General features: G+C 47.4%; 3 protein-coding genes across 3 annotated transcripts; 1 reads left to right on the plus strand and 2 right to left on the minus strand.

The window, feature by feature from the left end:
- Window positions 1–54: 54 nt before the first annotated feature.
- On the plus strand, window positions 55–2,306 carry EV420DRAFT_1631472 (40S ribosomal protein S6; the record flags this gene model as incomplete). Its single annotated transcript, XM_060476154.1, has 5 exons — window positions 55–65; window positions 259–275; window positions 345–418; window positions 1,810–2,205; window positions 2,232–2,306. The coding sequence occupies 5 exons, from the start codon at window positions 55–57 to the stop codon at window positions 2,304–2,306; spliced, it is 573 nt and encodes a 190-aa protein (XP_060324552.1).
- Window positions 2,307–3,295: 989 nt separating this feature from the next.
- On the minus strand, window positions 3,296–7,415 carry EV420DRAFT_1649347 (uncharacterized protein; the record flags this gene model as incomplete). The annotated part of the gene is made up of 10 exons (XM_060478297.1): window positions 3,296–4,333; window positions 4,391–5,949; window positions 6,001–6,144; window positions 6,194–6,389; window positions 6,448–6,498; window positions 6,552–6,895; window positions 6,944–7,065; window positions 7,114–7,270; window positions 7,330–7,352; window positions 7,405–7,415. The coding sequence occupies 10 exons, from the start codon at window positions 7,413–7,415 to the stop codon at window positions 3,296–3,298; spliced, it is 3,645 nt and encodes a 1,214-aa protein (XP_060324553.1).
- A 6,426-nt stretch (window positions 7,416–13,841) lies between these two features.
- Window positions 13,842–14,810, minus strand: EV420DRAFT_1726384 (uncharacterized protein; the record flags this gene model as incomplete). Its single annotated transcript, XM_060479830.1, has 1 exon — window positions 13,842–14,810. A coding segment is annotated over exon 1 (921 nt), but the record flags the coding sequence as incomplete, so codon positions are not given.
- Window positions 14,811–17,533: the final 2,723 nt, after the last annotated feature.

The raw sequence follows: 17,533 nt of genomic DNA on the forward strand, positions 1-17,533 counted from the left end.
ATGATCGGCAAATTTTCCCTTCACAACATATGAGCTTGGGCCTGGTGTTGCATTATGGGTTTCAGGTGGGTTGTGAGCCTGCTTCTGAGTAACCTTATCCTGATGTTTTGCCAGGATTTCTCGCTGCTCAGCAGTCAGATTACGTTCTGCAGCCCTAACTGTAGAAGCTTATTCCTTGGTGAGCTTCTTTGCTTTATGCTGCTCCTTAAAGCGAACTGCATTCCTACTCAGGTCATCCAGACTCTGAGTACGACAAAGCCTTGCAGGCCTTGCCGGTTGAAGGGGAGTAGGTTCCTCAGCATCAGTCTTACTAGATGCTTTCTTGGATTCCATGCTACTACTAGAACTAGATGTATCAGATTCATCATCATATTCTACATTACTACGAGACAAATTCTTCTTTGAAATACCTGCAGCAGTCAGATTCCCTTGGGAACTGACATCCTCATCATCCTCCGAGTCAGAAGGAGATGATTTCTCCTCCTCCGCTTGTACATGAGCAGAAGGAGGGTTCCTCAGTGCGGCATTGCCAGACGCTGGAACATGGCTTGCAGCTGGACCAGGAGCAGAGCCCTGAGCACTCGCAGTGCTGGATTCTGCCGGGATTTTAGTATTATGGATATCTGGGGACAGCTCACCAGATAACTCGGATAAAGGACTCTCCACCCTTGGCAAGGCTGGCCCTGTTGCAACAGTGTTGTGGCGGCTGCGCAAGGCATAACGAGACATCCTAATAGGTATACAGAAGATACAGTGTCGAAATCAGAGTGGCCTCGGGTGATCAAGCCTCGGTTTTCCAGAGATCGACGAAGAGAGAGAGAAAGAGATTTAAAGAAAAAAGCGCAGATGTAGTTGAGAGAGAGATATAGAAATAAGCAGAGAAACAGCCAATGGAGCTGTCAAAAATATGAGAGGGTGGCGAAAGTCATGTACTCTCACGAAGGAGTTTCACGCAGTGTGTGACAGGTGTAAAGGCTGGTCGTTGCAAAAAACCCGAGCTGCTACAGCAGTACATAGCTCTTATATACTACTAGCTAATATCAAATAGATCCTATCAAATGCGTCGAGAACGGTGGAGCATGTGGAGCGACAACGAGGGGGAGAAATGAAGGGTAAGGACCAAGCCAAAGGCCGGCTCGTTACACCCTAAGATGGTGCCAACATAAACAACGACTAGTTGTCCCCAGAGAGTCGCCAGACTTGCTATCCGAGTTGCTCTTCCATGAGTCGGTAGGGATGATCGTCGAACGCTCCGGGTCAATTGCGTTCCAGAGAGGGCCGGCAGAGAGATGTATGTCAACGAGGTCCATATCCAAACGGGAGGGATCCCTAGAAATCGTGGTCGAGGCAAGAGCTGTTCCCGCGAATTTCGGATTTCGGACCGTACACTGTTACCGGCGTACCACCATCATTACCGACGTGACTTCTATATGCTTTCCACTACTCGGCTGTCTCAAACGTTCTCGTTCTTTTGCGATCATAATATTCGTGGTGTATACGTGTACACTCATTCTCTGTGGTTGCTCCGGACGACATTCCAGAATCCAAATTAACCAAATTTTCACCGCGTTGAGTTCAGCATCCTTGGATCGTCGTTTGATTGGCGCGTGGGATACAGACTGCCGATTTGCTGCGAGAGAAGATGAATCCCTCCCTGACAGTGTATTCTAGATAGTGGGATCAACCTGTAATGCCCCTACTCTCTCGAACCGCTGACCTCTTTCTAGTGATAAGTAGCGGTCGGACCACACATTTAACATCAAGCATGTATAGCACCCCGATTCCTTAGGTTGAAGTGCTCCTGAAGAGCTCAAGGGATTCGTCTTCCAGATTACTGGAGGAAACGACAAGCAGGGTGGGCTTCTTTCCTACCGTGTTTGTCTGTTCTTGTCTGACGGTCACTCACCGGAAGGGAGCGAAAAGTCCGTTTGTGGATGCCATGTTGAACTTGGTCATTGTGAAGCAGGGAGAAGCTGGTGCGTACACTTTCTCTTTGTTTCTACTTGCATTAACGCGAAAACAGAAATCCCCGGCCTCACTGACGCCATCCTCCCCAACCGTCTTGGTCTCAAGGGAGCAATGAAAATCCGCAAGATGGTCAACTTGTCCAGGAAGAATGATGTCCGCAAGTACGTTATCCGTCAGGAGGTGAGGAGCGGGAAGAAGGAGAATGCGAAGCCTTACACCAAGGCTCCAAGACCCAACGTCTCATCACCCCCATCCGTCTCCAGCCCCATTGTCACCTTCGCTCCGTTAAGCGTAGAAAATTGGAGCACCGGAAGGAGCAGAAGTCTGAGTATGAGTGAGTATGAGTGAGTATTCTGTTTCTACTTGAAGTTTTTTGTCGAATCATTTTTTTCTCAGTTCTCTGATTGCCAAGCGCGTCTCTGAAAAGAAGGCTAAGGTTGCCGCAATTAGTAAAGCATCATACCACAAGTTCGTCTTTTACCTTTTATCATTTGTTTCCATATGTTTACATGCTAGGGCGACTACTACCTAAACTCCGGTGACTATTGCGACACTACCAGAGCTTGGCGCTGCGATCCTGGGTGTACTCATCTATGCTATGCTGTTATACATGACCCATATGATGAATTACTGCAATCATTGTCGTGTCAGAGTTCAGCATGATATTCACTGGAATTATATCTCTTTTATCTCATTTTTTGTTCCGAGGCAAGCAGTGAGCCAGCTTGGATTCGGCATGCACTCAACCTTTAACAGCGTTCAGTTAAACTATTGAATTTCACGCATACTGCTTGCCTTATATTCCTGGTCTCAAATTTGAACAGGTGGATGCTCAACGGTTTTGGAATCATAGAGAGAGGGAAGCATATAATACAGTACAGACGAATAGGCTACAAATCCGAAACGTCCCATGTTCTGAATGACTTGTTGTCCTGAGTAATCACCCTAGTCCCATCGGCAGTGACCAAAATATCGTGTACAGAACGCCCATGCCAACGGTGAATTGTCGTACTCTGTCCGCTCGTAAGGCGCTGAACAACAAGATCACAACAGCTCAAACAAAGGGAATGTTCACATTGCCATCCTCGAAGGTAGGCAATTCGATCGCTATCAGGAAACCACGTCAAGCATTTCACGTTTCCGAGTTTTATGGGCTCTGAGTCCCTGATATCTCTTCCGGACGATGTTGGTATTATGGATGCCGGGTTGAAGTAAAACTCCGAACCAACAAGGGCGACCTTCGAGCCGTTGGGTGAAATTTGGATGACCTCAATTGAGGAAGTAGGGTCCGACTCGAATCCTGTACCCAAATAATCAGTGGTATTATTCATGACAAAGACTGGAACCTGCCATATGTAGAGAGTAGAGTACCGGTTGACGTTTCCCACTCTTGTAGTAAGAGCTGGTGTGTTGTGCCGTCCCTCAAATTGACGGCCAATCCTAGTAACCTAGATCCGTCTTCTGTGACAGTGAAAACATTATCGACAGGATATGTAGGGTCGTTATCTGTCCAACCATCGAGCCTCATCCATTCCTTGGAACCAGCCTGAGTGCCAGGCTCGACTTTTTGTATAGTTCCCGAACCCGCATTAACGAAGCATACTCCGTGTGCATATTGGACTACAACGTGACCGTTCCACCCAAAAAACAGATAATTCTCGCAGTGAGAGGTCCGAGTATTGAGGATGGAGATCAACACATCGCCATCTACCAAATCATGAGGACCGTTGCTTCGACCATCAACGACTTCACATCGTGAACTATGAGGGGACTGAAACCCTACATTCTTATGTTTTTTCAAAAACACGAACCTAACGATCTGAACGCTAGGATCAATTGCTTGGTAGGAAATTTTGGTGGAGCAGGAGGCTGGCAATGGCACTTGGTAGAAATGCTGAAGTATTGATGGAGGTGTTTTTTCTGCTATCCGTCCTGTATCAAGATCAAACCGCACATATCCTAGGGAGTTGACCAGAACAGGTCCACTGGATTCGAAATGGGGGTCGGTGGGTAATAAGAGATTAGCGAACCGGCGATGGTGTAAGCGCTCAAATTGAATATACCGAGGGTCTGGGAATATGGATAAATTCGTGCGCCGGGACTGTAACATGCACTCAGGCTCTGATGTGCTCCAAGGTATAAGAGCTACCAGACGCTCCTTATCAAAAAGGGAATGAACCCTGCCGCTCCTCCCCCAATCTCTGCAAATGAAGTTTGTGGAAGGCGATAAGAACATCGCAGTGTTGTACACCAACTTTTCAGGGTCGTCGATTCGACCTTCCCTTTTCACGAAGTTGTAGGTACGCTCCCAGAATGTGAAGGCATGATAGACATATGTGCGAACACTTTGGTCTGTAACTTCAGCCTAGATGGAAGCAACTATGAGGCCATGTATATCATGTGTAGAGCATGAACAGCTTACATTGACCCTGGAAATTACCTTTAGTAGTGCCTTGTAAATGAGATCGAGATCCTTAGACCGATTGCTTGAGCATGCATAAGAGATTTTGAGTGAGGACAGGAAATAATGCTCAAAGAAGCGATGGTAAGCGTTCATCTCAAGCTCAAGCAAGGCATCAATATGCCATTCTAGAACATTCAGAGCATAGTCTCTGATGTGGGATGGTACCACATGGTATAGAGCCACGTTCTCCCTCGGATTGCGGGAGTTTCCAGAGGAACGAGTAGGCTGAACCTGATCTTCGATGGCCTGAGCATTGGCTGGTGGTGTCCAATTTTCCGCGAACTTCGCCAAGGACAGCATACATTGCCGAGCAAGCTCTTTTTCACGCTCCTTGACATCGATAAACCATCGATCCCCACATCTGCCATGGTCCCGGAGAAAATCATCGAAAGATTTGTGTATAAGCACCAGGTTCCCAGATCTCTCTTGTGTTACTACACTTCCTAATTTGTCGGTGATGAGCTGCGCTGAAGGGTCGCCTTCTTGCAGAACAAGCTCAAGAATAGGCACTGTCATGTCGCCTTTACGAACAATCAGGGCACCCAACACAGCAAGAATGCATTGTCGAACATCTTCCTTCGTTCCATATACTTCCGAGACGATAGTATCCAGCGCGGTTCGATATAGTATTGTCAGAGCCTCCATTGCATCTGCTGGAATTGTAGTTTCAAGGACTGCCTTGAGCCTCTGGAGACTGGGAAAATCGCACAAGAACGAACAGACTGTGGTCGCCCATATGAACAGCCCACTCGCCCGCTCAGCCAGTTGAGTGACAACAAATTGCTCATTGTACATGCCCCAGACACGTTTGTTTTTGATGCTGGCAAACCTCTGTCGGATGAAGTGCCGTATGTCGTGTTTCACCTCATCTGAAGATGTATCCAAAGGACGGTGATGGACGTGCTGGCAGTTCTTGAAAACACAAGAAATCCTTTCTTCGGGTCGACTGGAAACAATGAGCCGCATGAATGGCAGTGTCGGCCCAAACCCATCCGCAAGCACTTTCAGCAACTCTTCCGACGCATCACTTTCATCAAGAGCGTCGATGATGACAACCAAAGGCCCTTCATCTTGTAAATCCCGAATCGTCTCCAATGGTTCCTGCAAGAGGAGTCGAAACTGAGTACGTGATTCGGAAGCCGTCATCCGAAGTGCAGCACGAGATACGCTCACAGCGTTAGCGATGGCTTCACCTATGCGCTGATCGAACATGCCCAAGGAGTAGGCAATGGACGTGATGAGTTCTGACGAATCCCGATATTCGGACCTGTCGTAACGAATGAAAGCAGCAAGGCGACTGCGACCACTCATGTGAAAGCAGAGAAGGTCATGGAGAGTGCCGACAACCGAGCTTTTCCCCGTCCCCGCTAGCCCACTACGCCAAAGGACGCCATTGTCGCATTCCGCAATCCACGAAAAGAAGGAATTGATCGTTTGCATGCGTGTACCACCCATACACGTCGATTTGGGACCAAGCACCCTTCCAGGTTTCAGTTCCTGAAGCGACATCCGTATATCTACTCAGACTAGCGTTAGAGTATGCTTGTGGGCGAATCGAAGAGATGTACCGAATTTATCAACACGGACTCCGACACCTAGCATCACGACAAGTGCGTCCTTCGCTACACCCGAATCCAACTGCTCCCGCAATTTTGCAAACCCTTGAATGAATTCTTCTGCTTTCTGTGACATGTCCATGGAAAAGAAGCGTTCTGATATCAGGTTTAGATATTGCCCTTTCAAAAATGAAAGGTGACGCACTGATGCGGTTCTTGTTCGTATATCTCTTGATGAGCATCCCGCACTCATTCGTGGTCCGGAACAGTGATTTATAAATGGGTTCCAAATGTTTTCGCTTCCACAGCAAGCGATCGTCACTGGCTTCCTTATAAGTCGTGAGCATAGCTTCGTACAGTTGAAGCATGGTTTTATCTCGTTCTGTCTGTTGTTTCAAGACCTATCCGAAACGGCATGGTCAGCTATTCTTCCTGCTACCGATAAATGTTGGTACTTACATTAATAGAAGAGGTAATGATGCCCCATGCTATTGAAGCAGCAGGATGTAGCTGGCAGTACTTAATTAGAATGTAGAAATCGACCGCGGAAGGAACCTCCCCACATCTTTGAATGCATCAATCACGCTCTTCACAGTATCCACACCATCGATCAATTCGGAAATCCACTCAGAGGGCTCTATAGGCTTTGCAGTTTCCTCGACGACTTTTCCTGCAGTTGCCCAATACTCTTCCACCGACTTTGCAGAGGTTGCCACGAGTTGTGAACCCGACAAATCTGAGGTTTGCTGACTTCCGGGAAATCCACTTTGGGTTGTGGTCGACATGTCGGCGTCTTGGTCTTCACCTGCCGATCCCGCGATCGAAGAATAGTCGGTGGCACCTTCCCGGAAGATCTTCAAAGAGATGTTGGGACAGGAAGAATTGCTACTAATGGACAGGACAATAACTGGAAGAAAATGTTTAGACACTGACAGCACAGATTACAGATACTCACTGTCGGTTTCACCGATCAAAATATCCCGGATCGACGTTCCACACATGCCGAGGCATTGAGACCCCTTGCCCCGACGGCAGTATACATCTACCGTAAATCTCTCAGATTCACTAATATGGCTCCTGGATATGCAATGAGCTATGATTCAAGTGATATGTCGGTGCCCTTACAGATCAAAATTGATCGTCCATTTGGGTGTCGGGGTTGTCCCACACTCTTTCTTTTTCACCTTGAACGTCTTTGTCTTTTTGTAGTCCTCTCCGGCAAAAATCTTGAGATGATACGATCGTTTATCCCACTCCGGGGGTAGGTCAATTAGCTCGATAGCTAGGTTATTCCGGCGCTTATTGAAAAGACAGCGAACGTGAAAGCAGAAGGGACTGCACCTTTGATCCAACGAAAACGATATCTACCATCATTCATGAGCGAAAACAAATCTAAAAGTCGTGAAGGGGGCTCACCGTTTGTCCATCTCAGTGCCCATACACTCGACGATGGAGGTACAGTGGAGGAGAAGACACTGCATATATGTACCACACAGTGGACGCCCGTCTTACAGCATTCCAACCGCTTCGATCCAAAAATATGCTGTACTATATGCTGTGACCTTCGCTGTGTTACTGCTGAGAAAGAGAAAACCACATGACATGCCATAGTCATGAATCGATGCTCCCTAGATGTAGTTTCGTAATTTAAAAAAAGGGAAATAGCGAGATGAAAAGAATTGCAGCACCCGCTGAATCAGCACGCGGCACTGGACAAGGATACATAAATTCTCACCGCGGACTCTACAGACTCCAGTCATCCCAGGTGGTCTGCTGTTGGGGGCAGTGCCTTTTAATTTTCCTCGCGAATGTTAAACACCGCAGTTCGAAGGTAAAGCATCAAGGCCCAAGTCTATGGATATGGAAACTGATGATTAACGCCCGATTAGATTTCAACTAAGATGCACACTTGCCCGTTCGAAAAGGTCGCGAGCAAGGTCAAGTCGAGAGGCATCGAGGGGCTCCATGTATGGTCAGTGGGGAAGCATCTGAGAAGACTTGAGGGGAGAGGGGGCATTCGTCGTTGGCTGCGGACGCTAATTGATGGGTGCAGGCTACTGGGGGATCGTTATCACCGGCAAAATGGGGATTCTCTTCCCACAGTCAACGTGTCTCTGCCCACGATTCTCCCACTTATTGAGTTTTGTGAGTGACTTGAGTAAGCTACAGATGCCGGATAATCTTCTAGCTTGATCATCTGAATAACATCGTATTACCAGTCAAGATTAGACAGATGCCAATCAAGGGATTCAATTGTGTGGTGTAAACATAGACGATTACAAGAAAGGAGTCCTTCGCCGTTGTTCGATTACTACGCGGACAAGGCGTTATGAAGACGAAGCATGATGCTGTGCCGCAGTCTTCGAGGACGTTAGTTGGTCATCACTGCGAAAAAAAAATATTCATCTCACGTATTTTCAGGATAGAGTAAATGCTACATACCTCATTCAAGAACGGAGGGGTGTCTGAGTCATGTTAAAGATAGCACTGAGATATTATCGGTATCTGGATCAATTGTCAGGTATGTGGTTATCGTAAATTGTACTCACCTTTACTACATCACTTTCCCGGCCAAACCTCGCAGCTGGAGAATTTCCTTTATCTTTGCCCAAACGTACATCTAGGCGACACATCTCAGAAAGAAGGTTGCACGTAGTCGAAGTAAAGAGAGGAGTCTGACTCCTTCAAGTTGGTGACGAGAGTCAATTTCTGCATCATCCGCAGGCATTTTTCCAAAGTCGTCGATAGAGAGTAGAGGCGGGAAGCGTCTAACCGACAGATGTAATGCGGATTCGTGGAAGTCGTACGAAGCGCAAGGCACGATGTAACGATACTGGTTCATCCCAACGACAGTGTGGCGAGGACAGTCCTTGCATGCTGATTGTGAACAACCGCCACTGGTCTGCTGAACGAAAGCCAACTAAAGATCGTGACTTTTAAAGTCGACCATTGCATCGTACAACATGAACCTCGATACTGCCAGGGTGGGCGACCATAAGCTCGCTGAAACGCAGGACGAGTACCGGCGAGCTTGAGTTCCTGGCATTGTCAGGATTTCCGATAACGTGTACCGTATAGGCTCATCACCAGGAAGCCCCAGGCCATTGCATCGACAACCAAGCTGAAGTACGCCAGCGAGAGCGGGATCTTTGGCAGTAAAGGAGGCTGCATCTTGAAAGCACAGTGTCGTTATCAGAGGGTATCCACGAGATTCATTCAGTGTAGCCATATAGCACAAAGCAAGGGCTGAGGCAACGGAATGCCGGAGAAAGCAAAAAGCAACCAGAAACGAGACAAGAAGCCCGGAGCTATCCGGTCCGCGCAACCTCTCCAGCGAACCACCACCTTCTTTCTTCCTGATACTCAGCCGTCGGACTGCTCATTTAAAAATCAAGCATATCTACGTCAATAGGAACCCCAATACCTCAGGTCGAAGCACATCTGACGAGCTCAAGTGATACATCTTCCGGATTACTGGAGAAAACAACAAGCAGGATTTCTCGATGAAGTGCTTGTGCTCCTCCCCTACGGTGCTCGTCTCTTGTTCTCCGATGGCCACTCGCAAGAAACGTGAGAGGAAGCAAAAGTCTGACCGTGAATGCATAGATCGCTGTGTTGAGTTTGGTCATCTTGAAGCTGGGAGAGGCCGGTGTGTACACTTTCCCCTTCTTTTTCTACTTCTATTGACGCGAAATCAGTGATCACCGGCCGTACAGGCATCGTTCTCCCTAAGCGCCTCGGTCCCGAGCCAGCAACGAACATCCGTGAGATGTTCAATTTGTCCATGTCTGCAAGTACGTTTCTTGGGAAGTGAAGAGCGCGAAGGAGAACGCGAAGCCTTACACCAAGACACCGAAGATCCAATGTCTCGTTAATTCCATCCGTCTCTAGCACTATCGTCACCTCCACTCCGTCAGGCGCAGAAAATTGCCAGAGCACCAGAAAGAGCAGAAGTCGGGGTTTGAGTGAGTATTCTGTTTTTAATTGAACTTTCTCGTTGATTAATCAGTTTCTCAGTACTCTCATTGCTAAGCGCGTCTCTGTAAAGAAGACCAAGGTCGCCGCTATTAAAGCATCATACTACTCAAGTTCGTCTTTTACTTTGCCGTGTTCGTTTCCATGCTCTTACGCACTACGTAGGATGACTACTGCGCAAATTTCGGTGACTACTTTTGCAATACTACCGGAGATTGATGCTGCGATCTTGGGGGTATCTATGTTATGCTCCTAACTGTATGCCCCATCCGATGTATTATCGCAATCGTCGTCGTCGCGTCTATGTTCAGTATGATACTCAATGGAAACACATTGCTTAATTTTTTTTTTTCTTCGAGTAGGTTCGAGCCCTTGGCTTCAGCGAGAATCGATGCTCAACGTTTAATTGAACCTGTGGATTTCGTACATATTTCTGATATTTCTATGCACTGTTTGTTTCGTAATGCCTGTATCAGTGGAATTATGGGACAAAGAGTGAAGCATAGATATACACACTAATACAATACAGACGGATATGCTATAAATCTGAAACGTCCAACGTCCTGAATGACTACACATGGTCGCACCAATCGTCGACCAAAGATGGAGAGATAACACGAAAATTCTATACGAGCAGCCGCTGCCGTCAGATATCATAGATATTGTAAAGCGACCAAGAACCATGAAGACGAAGAAATAACAGGAGGAAGAACACCAAGAAGAGCAGAAAACCCACCTAGAAATAGGTCAATGAAACACGCCAGTTAGACTAACGACGCACTCACAATGGACATGAGATGCCCATTCATACGCGTTGCAGAAGTTCTGAGCCATGGTGTCAACGTGCGTAGTGGCATCGTTGTCACCATCCCGGTCTCTGCAAAAGATTGTAGCTTGAGAGTTGATCTCTACGGGAAGAGCCTTATGTCGGGTCCGCGTATGCAACGTCTGGAGTCCAAGTCTCGACAAGCATCGATAAGGCCAAGATGAGCTGAGCTGACAGTGCGAAGAGCGTGTTAGATTGGTGAACCTATGATGCATCCCAAAAATCATATTAGCAGCGGATAACAGCCTCTGAAATTGTGAACGAGTAATGCACCAATTAGCCATCTATATGGTACAGGGCCATGAGTCGCGCAATGGTCACGACACTTTCTCTAAACGACCGTTGAAACTCAAGATAACGGGGGCAGTCATGCAGCACTCGCGCTTCTGCCGTCTGTTAAACCCAGCCTATGCTCCTAAGATAGTGCAAACATCAATAATGACTGGTCAGTGTCCCCAGAAGGGAGCTAACAGCCTCGCTATCCGAATTGCTCTTCGATGCATCATCGGAATCGAAAATTTCTGTCGAAGGCTCCATGTGAATTGTTTTCCAGAAGGATGGCAAGGAAGAGTATGTCGACGAGGTCTATATTCAAAGGAATCGTGGTCGAGTCGGGAAAAACTGTTCCCACGGTTGGCATTTTGGACTTCGGACCGTACACCGCGACCTCTGAATTGCTTTCCACCACTCAGCGCTCAGCGCTCAGCTGTCTCAACGCTCGCATTATTTCGCAATATTAATATTCGGGTACAGTTATCCTCCGTGGTCGCTCCGAACAACAAACCAAATAAACCAGTTTTGCACCGTACGTTTACTTAGAGAAGACCGTCAATGAAACGAGGATAAAAGGATGCGGACTCTCACATTCTCTTATTACAATAGTACATCTGAATAAGGTCTATACAGGACATTTCCTCAACCTCTGGGTACCTCGGCAGTGTATAAGTCCGAAACGTCCCATGCTCTGAATGACTCGTTGTCCTGAGTAATCACCCTGGACCCGTCGGCAGCGACCAAGATATTGTATACAGAAACTTGCCCATACCAACGGTGAATTGTAGTACTCTGTTTGCTCGTAAGGTTTTCAATAACAAGGTCACAACACTTGTGACAACGTTGGTGCTTACAATGCCAACTTCGAAGGTAGGCAATTCGATCGCTATCAGGAAACCACGTCAAGCATTTCACGTCTCCAACTTCTTTGGGGCCCGTGGCATTGATATCTCTTCTGGACGGGGTTCCCAATATGAGTTCCTGCCCGAACCAAAGCTCCAAATTACTGAGGGCGACCTTCGAGCCGTCAGGCGAAATTTGGAGTTCCCTAATTGAGATGGTAGAGTCATATCGGAATCCTGTATCCCAAACAGTCAGTGGTGACATTCATGACAAAGACTGAAACGTGCCATATGTAGAGAGTAGAGTACCAGTAGATGTTTCCCACTCTCGTAGTAAGAACTCGCATGTTTTCTCGCTGGTCAATCCTAGTATCCTAGATCCATCTTTCATGGCAGCGAGTACATGGTCGCTGTCTGCCCAGCCATCCAGAACTATCCATTTCTTGCAATCTGCCTGAGTGCCTGGCTCGACTTTACGTATAGCGCCCGAATCCTTATCGACGAGGAATAATTCATGTGCGTATTGGACTGCAACGTGGTAGTTCCATCCAAGAAACAGATAATTCTCGCAGCGAGAAGTTTGAGTATTGAGGATGGAGATGAACGCGTCGTAATCTTCAGCATTGTGAGGACCGCTACCTTGCCTATCAATGACTGCATATCGTGAACTATCGGCGAACTCGGATCCCTCATTCTCACTCCTTTCCATAAGTACGAACCTAACGATCTGAATACTAGTATCGATTGCTTGGTAGAAAGTGAAAGTGCAGTAGGAGGGCGGCAATGGCACATCAGGAAAACATTGAAACGTCGATGGAGGTGATGGATTTGCTATCCTTCCTATATCAACATCGAACAGTGTAGATCCCTCGGAATGTGCCAGCACAGGTCCTCTAGATGTGAAACAGGGATCGATGAACAGGAGGCGATGGGAGAATCGTTCATGGTGTAAGCGCTCAGACTGAATATACCGAGGGCCTCGAAATGTCGGCAAACTGTCATATTGGCGGCACTTAGGCTCCAGTGTGCTCCAAGGTATAAAAACTAGCAGACGCTCCTTAGTAAACGCATGAACCCCATGGCTCCTCCCCCAATCTCTGCAAATGAAGTTTGTGGAAGGCGACAAGGACATCGCGGTGCTGTACACCAGCTTTCCAGGATCGTCACCTCGACCGTTCCTTTTCACGAATTCGTTGGTACGCTCCCAGAATGTGAAGGCATGATAGACATATGTGCGGAGGCTTTGGTCCGTAACTTCAGCCTAGATGGAAGTAACTATGAGGCTGTGTATAATCATGATATGGAGCACGAACAGCTTACATTAACCAGGGAAATCACCTTGAACAGTGCTTTGTAGACTCCATCGTTGGAATGATCGGCTGAGCATGCATAAAAGATTTCGAGCCAGGATAAGAAATAACGCTCAAACAAAGAACGGTAAGTGTTAATCCCAAACTCAAGCAAGGTGTCAATATGCCATCCTAGAACACTCACAGCATAGTCTCCAACATGGGATGGTATGGTATGGTATAGAGCCAGCACTTTCTCTCTCGGATTGTCGGGGTTGCCAGAGGAAGAAGTAGGCCGGACCGGACCTTCATCGATGGCATGAGCATTGAGTGGCGTCCAATTTTCCAAAAATGGCGTCAAGGACAGCATACATCGCCAAGTAAGCTCTTTTTCATGCTCCTCGACATCTATAAACCATCCATCCCCGCATCTGTTACGATCCCGGAGAAAATCATCAAATGATTTGTGTATCAGCTCGAGGGTCCTCTGAGAGGCGTGATATGCTCTGGATATCGTATACGAGTCTGGTACAGAACTCTCCTGTACAACACTCCCTAATTTGTCAACGACGAGCTGCGCTGGAGGGTCTCCTTCTTGCAGAACAAGCTCGGGAAGCATAGGTACCGTCATATTGCTTTGCGAACGATCACGGCCCCTAAGACTGCACGAATGCATCGTCGGACATCTTCCTTCGTTCCATATACTTCCGAGACGATAGTATCCAGCGCAGTTCGATATAGTATCGTCAGAGCCTCCATAGCATCTGCTGGGATCGTAGTTTCGAGTGTTACCTTGAGCCTCTGGAGACTGGGGAAATCGCACAAGAACGAGCAGACTGTTGCCGCCCATATGAACAGCCCGCTTGCCCGCTCGGCGAGCCGGGTGACAACATCTTGCTCATCGTACGTGCCCCAAACGTGTTTGTCCGCAATGCTGTCAAACCTTTGCTGGATGAAGTACTGTATGTCGTATTTCACCTCATCTGAGGAGGTATCCAAAGGAAAGTGACGGACTTGCTGGCAGTCCCTGAAAATACGAGAAATCCTTTCCTCGGGCCGACTGGACACAATGAGCCGCATGAATGGCAGTTTCGGCCCAAACCCATCCGCAAACACCTCCAGCAAATCTTTCGATGCATCACTTTCGTCAAGACCGTCAATGATGATAACCAAAGGACCTTCATCTTGTAATTCTCGAACCGTCTGCAATGGCTCCTGCAGAAATAGTCGAAACTGGGTGCGGGATTCAGATGCCGGCATTTTAAATGCCGTACGGGATGAAGCCAAAGCTTTAGCAATGGCAATGCCTATGCGCTGATCGAACATGCCTAAAAAGTAGGTGATGGACGTGATGAGTTCTGACGAGTCCCGATATTCGGTCCTGTCATAACGAATGAATGCAGAAAGGCGACTGCGGCTGCCCACATAAAAGCTGAGGAGGTTATGAAGGGTCCCGACAAGGGAACTTTTGCCCGTCCCTGCCAGACCACTACACCAAAGGACGTCATCGTTGCATTCTGCAATCCATGAGATGAAGGCGTTGACCATTTGCACACGTGTCCCACGCATACATGTTGACTTGGGGCCCAGCTCTTGTTTGGGCTTTAGTGTTTGAAGCGACATTTGCACACCTACTCAGATTGAGTTTAGAATCCAATTATGAGAAAATCGAAGAGGTGTACCCAAAATATCAACACAGATTCTGACACCCAATGTCACGACAAGCGCGTCCTTCGCTACACGCGAATCCAACTGCTCCCGCAAATTTGCAAACCCTTTAATAAATTCTTCTGCTTTCCGTGGCACCGTGCACGTTCAAGGAAAAGAAGCGTTCTAAAATCGATGTTACATATTGCCCTTTTGGAAATGAATAATGGACGCACTGAAGCGGTTTTTGTTCGTATATCTCTTGATGAACATCCCGCACTCGGTCGTGACCTCGAACATTGATTTATAGATCGGCTCTAACTGCCTGTGCTGCCACAGCAGGCGGTCGTCGCTCGCCTCCTTGTAAGTTGTGAACATAGCTTCGTACAGTCCAAGTACGGTTTTATCTTGTTCTATCTGTTTTTCCAGGATCTATCCGAAAGGAACGATAAGCTAGCTACCTCCAACGAGGCTTAGTACTTACATTGACGCAAGAGGAAATGATACCCCACGCTATTGAAGCAGCGGGATGCAGCTGGAGAGGTTCAATTACGACTCAGAAATGAATCAGAGATAGAACCTGCTCACATCTTTCAATGCAGAGATCCATTCAGACGGCTCTTTAGGTTTTGCGATTTCCTCGACGACCTTTCCTGCAGCTGCGCAATCATATTCTGCCGATGTCGCAGAGATTGCCCCTAGTTGCAGACCCGAGAAGTGTGAAGCATCCTGACTTTCGAGATCAATGATACTTGATGGGCCACTCTGAGGTACGACCGACATGTCTTCGTCCTCACTTGCCGATTGTGTGATCGAAGAGTAGTGGGAAGCACCTTCCCGGAAGATTTTCAAAGAGACGTTGGGATAGGGAGAGTTGCTACCAATGGACATGACGGTAGCTGGCACCAAGTGTTTAGATCCTGACAGTGCAGATTACAGACGCTCACTGTCGGTTTTACCTATTAAAACATCCCGAACTGATGCTCCACAAAAACCGAGGCATTGATACTCTCCCTTGCCCCGACGGTAGTATACATCCACTTGAAATCTCTCAGATTCATTGATATGACTCCTAGATAGGCAATGAGCTAGGAATTACGTGGTACGTTGTCGTCTTTACAGATCAAGACGGATCGTCCACTTGGGTATCGGGACTGTCTTCAGCGAGTTCTTCAGTGTGTATGTATCGGTCTTCTTAGAAACACTTCCTGCGAAGATCTTGAGGCGATAGTATCGTGTATCCGATGTCGTGGGTAGATTAAGTAGTTCGATAGCTAGTTAGTAAGAGCGCTTAGCAACAAGACTGTGGGTGCAATGGTAGAAGGTACTGTACCTTTGATCCGACGAAAGCGATATCTACCATTTCATGAGTACAAATAATTCTAGAAACTGCGATGAAGGGAACTCACCGTTCGTCCATCTCAAGGTTCGTCCACTCGATAATGGAGGTGTAGTGGAAGAGAAGACGCGGTATGTATATGCCACAAGGTGGATGCGTGTCTTACAGCTTTGACTTGGGGATGTTGGCACAGGTTCCTGCTGCTTCGATCTGAAAAGAACCTGAATGCTGTGGCCGTTGCTGTCACTTCCGAGAAAAAGAAAACCATAGGACTCCGATATGTTATAGTTATCGCTTGATGCTCCGCAGATGTAGTCCCACAAAACAGTAATGGAACAATGAAGGAAACTGCAGCACCGGGCAAGGAAGCATAAACTCTCAGTCCAGACTCTACAGACCCCAGGTAATTTGTTGTTAGTGGCAGTGTCTTTCCGTTTTCCTTCGCGAGCGCTAAACACATCAGTTCGAAGTTAAAGCGCCAAGGCCCAACTACCTCCGAGCTCATGGATGAACTTCTGCAGGTTTGGTGTGACAGCTTCAAGGTCGGTTGGAGCATCATAAAATCCAGAGGCGCTACTGCAGTAGAAGATGACGAACTCGAAAGTCTCCCGTTTGTGTCGCAGCCTTGAACTGGTTCCAGAGTTACCCATCCCAATATGAATATTGCATGCAATACATTAAGAGCCGTGCTGGAGGCTTGCTGATGTCGATGAGCTCCATCGAAACCTTAATGGGTTGTCAGAGAATCACCAAAAGTACACATGTGTAATAGACCGTACTGAAGCTAATCGGGAGAGCATTTCCTTGACAGTTAAGGCACCGTCTGGGCTAAGACTTGTTGTCCATGTCCATAGGGTCACGTAAACACCGCCGTCTAGTAGTTGCCGTCTAATATAGATGCCAGTCAAACAGGGAGAACAGTTTAAGAGAATAAGGTACGCACCATGAAGGGACTTTTTACCAACAACGCTCGATTATGTAGAGCATGAGCCGAACTTTCCCAATCACAAAAAACGTCTGCGAAGCAATAGTCACCACTATGTTCGCAAGGGCCGATTTCGTGTAGACCTTCCTGGAGAATCACTCGAACATGTTGCCGAGGACACAGCACATTGACTGTCTTTTCTCTGTATTTGTGACGTCAGTGTTGTTTCTGGAGATGCGTAGACATATCCCGTGCTTGGTTGTTGCTGTCTCGCAAGATGAACGGATAGTTGGGTGATTGAATGAGCTTCATAATCGTTCTTTTGAAAGTCTGCGATGGCAGCGACCGGTCGGACTGGCTTTGTAATGGTTGAAGGCATCTTCTAATTAACTATGACGCTGATTCCGGGTATGGCCATTCTAGCATGAG

The sequence above is a fragment of the Desarmillaria tabescens genome (genome assembly GCF_030435595.1).
Source record: "Desarmillaria tabescens strain CCBAS 213 chromosome Unknown EV420scaffold_60, whole genome shotgun sequence".
In the NCBI taxonomy this organism is placed as follows: Eukaryota; Fungi; Basidiomycota; class Agaricomycetes; order Agaricales; family Physalacriaceae; genus Desarmillaria; species Desarmillaria tabescens.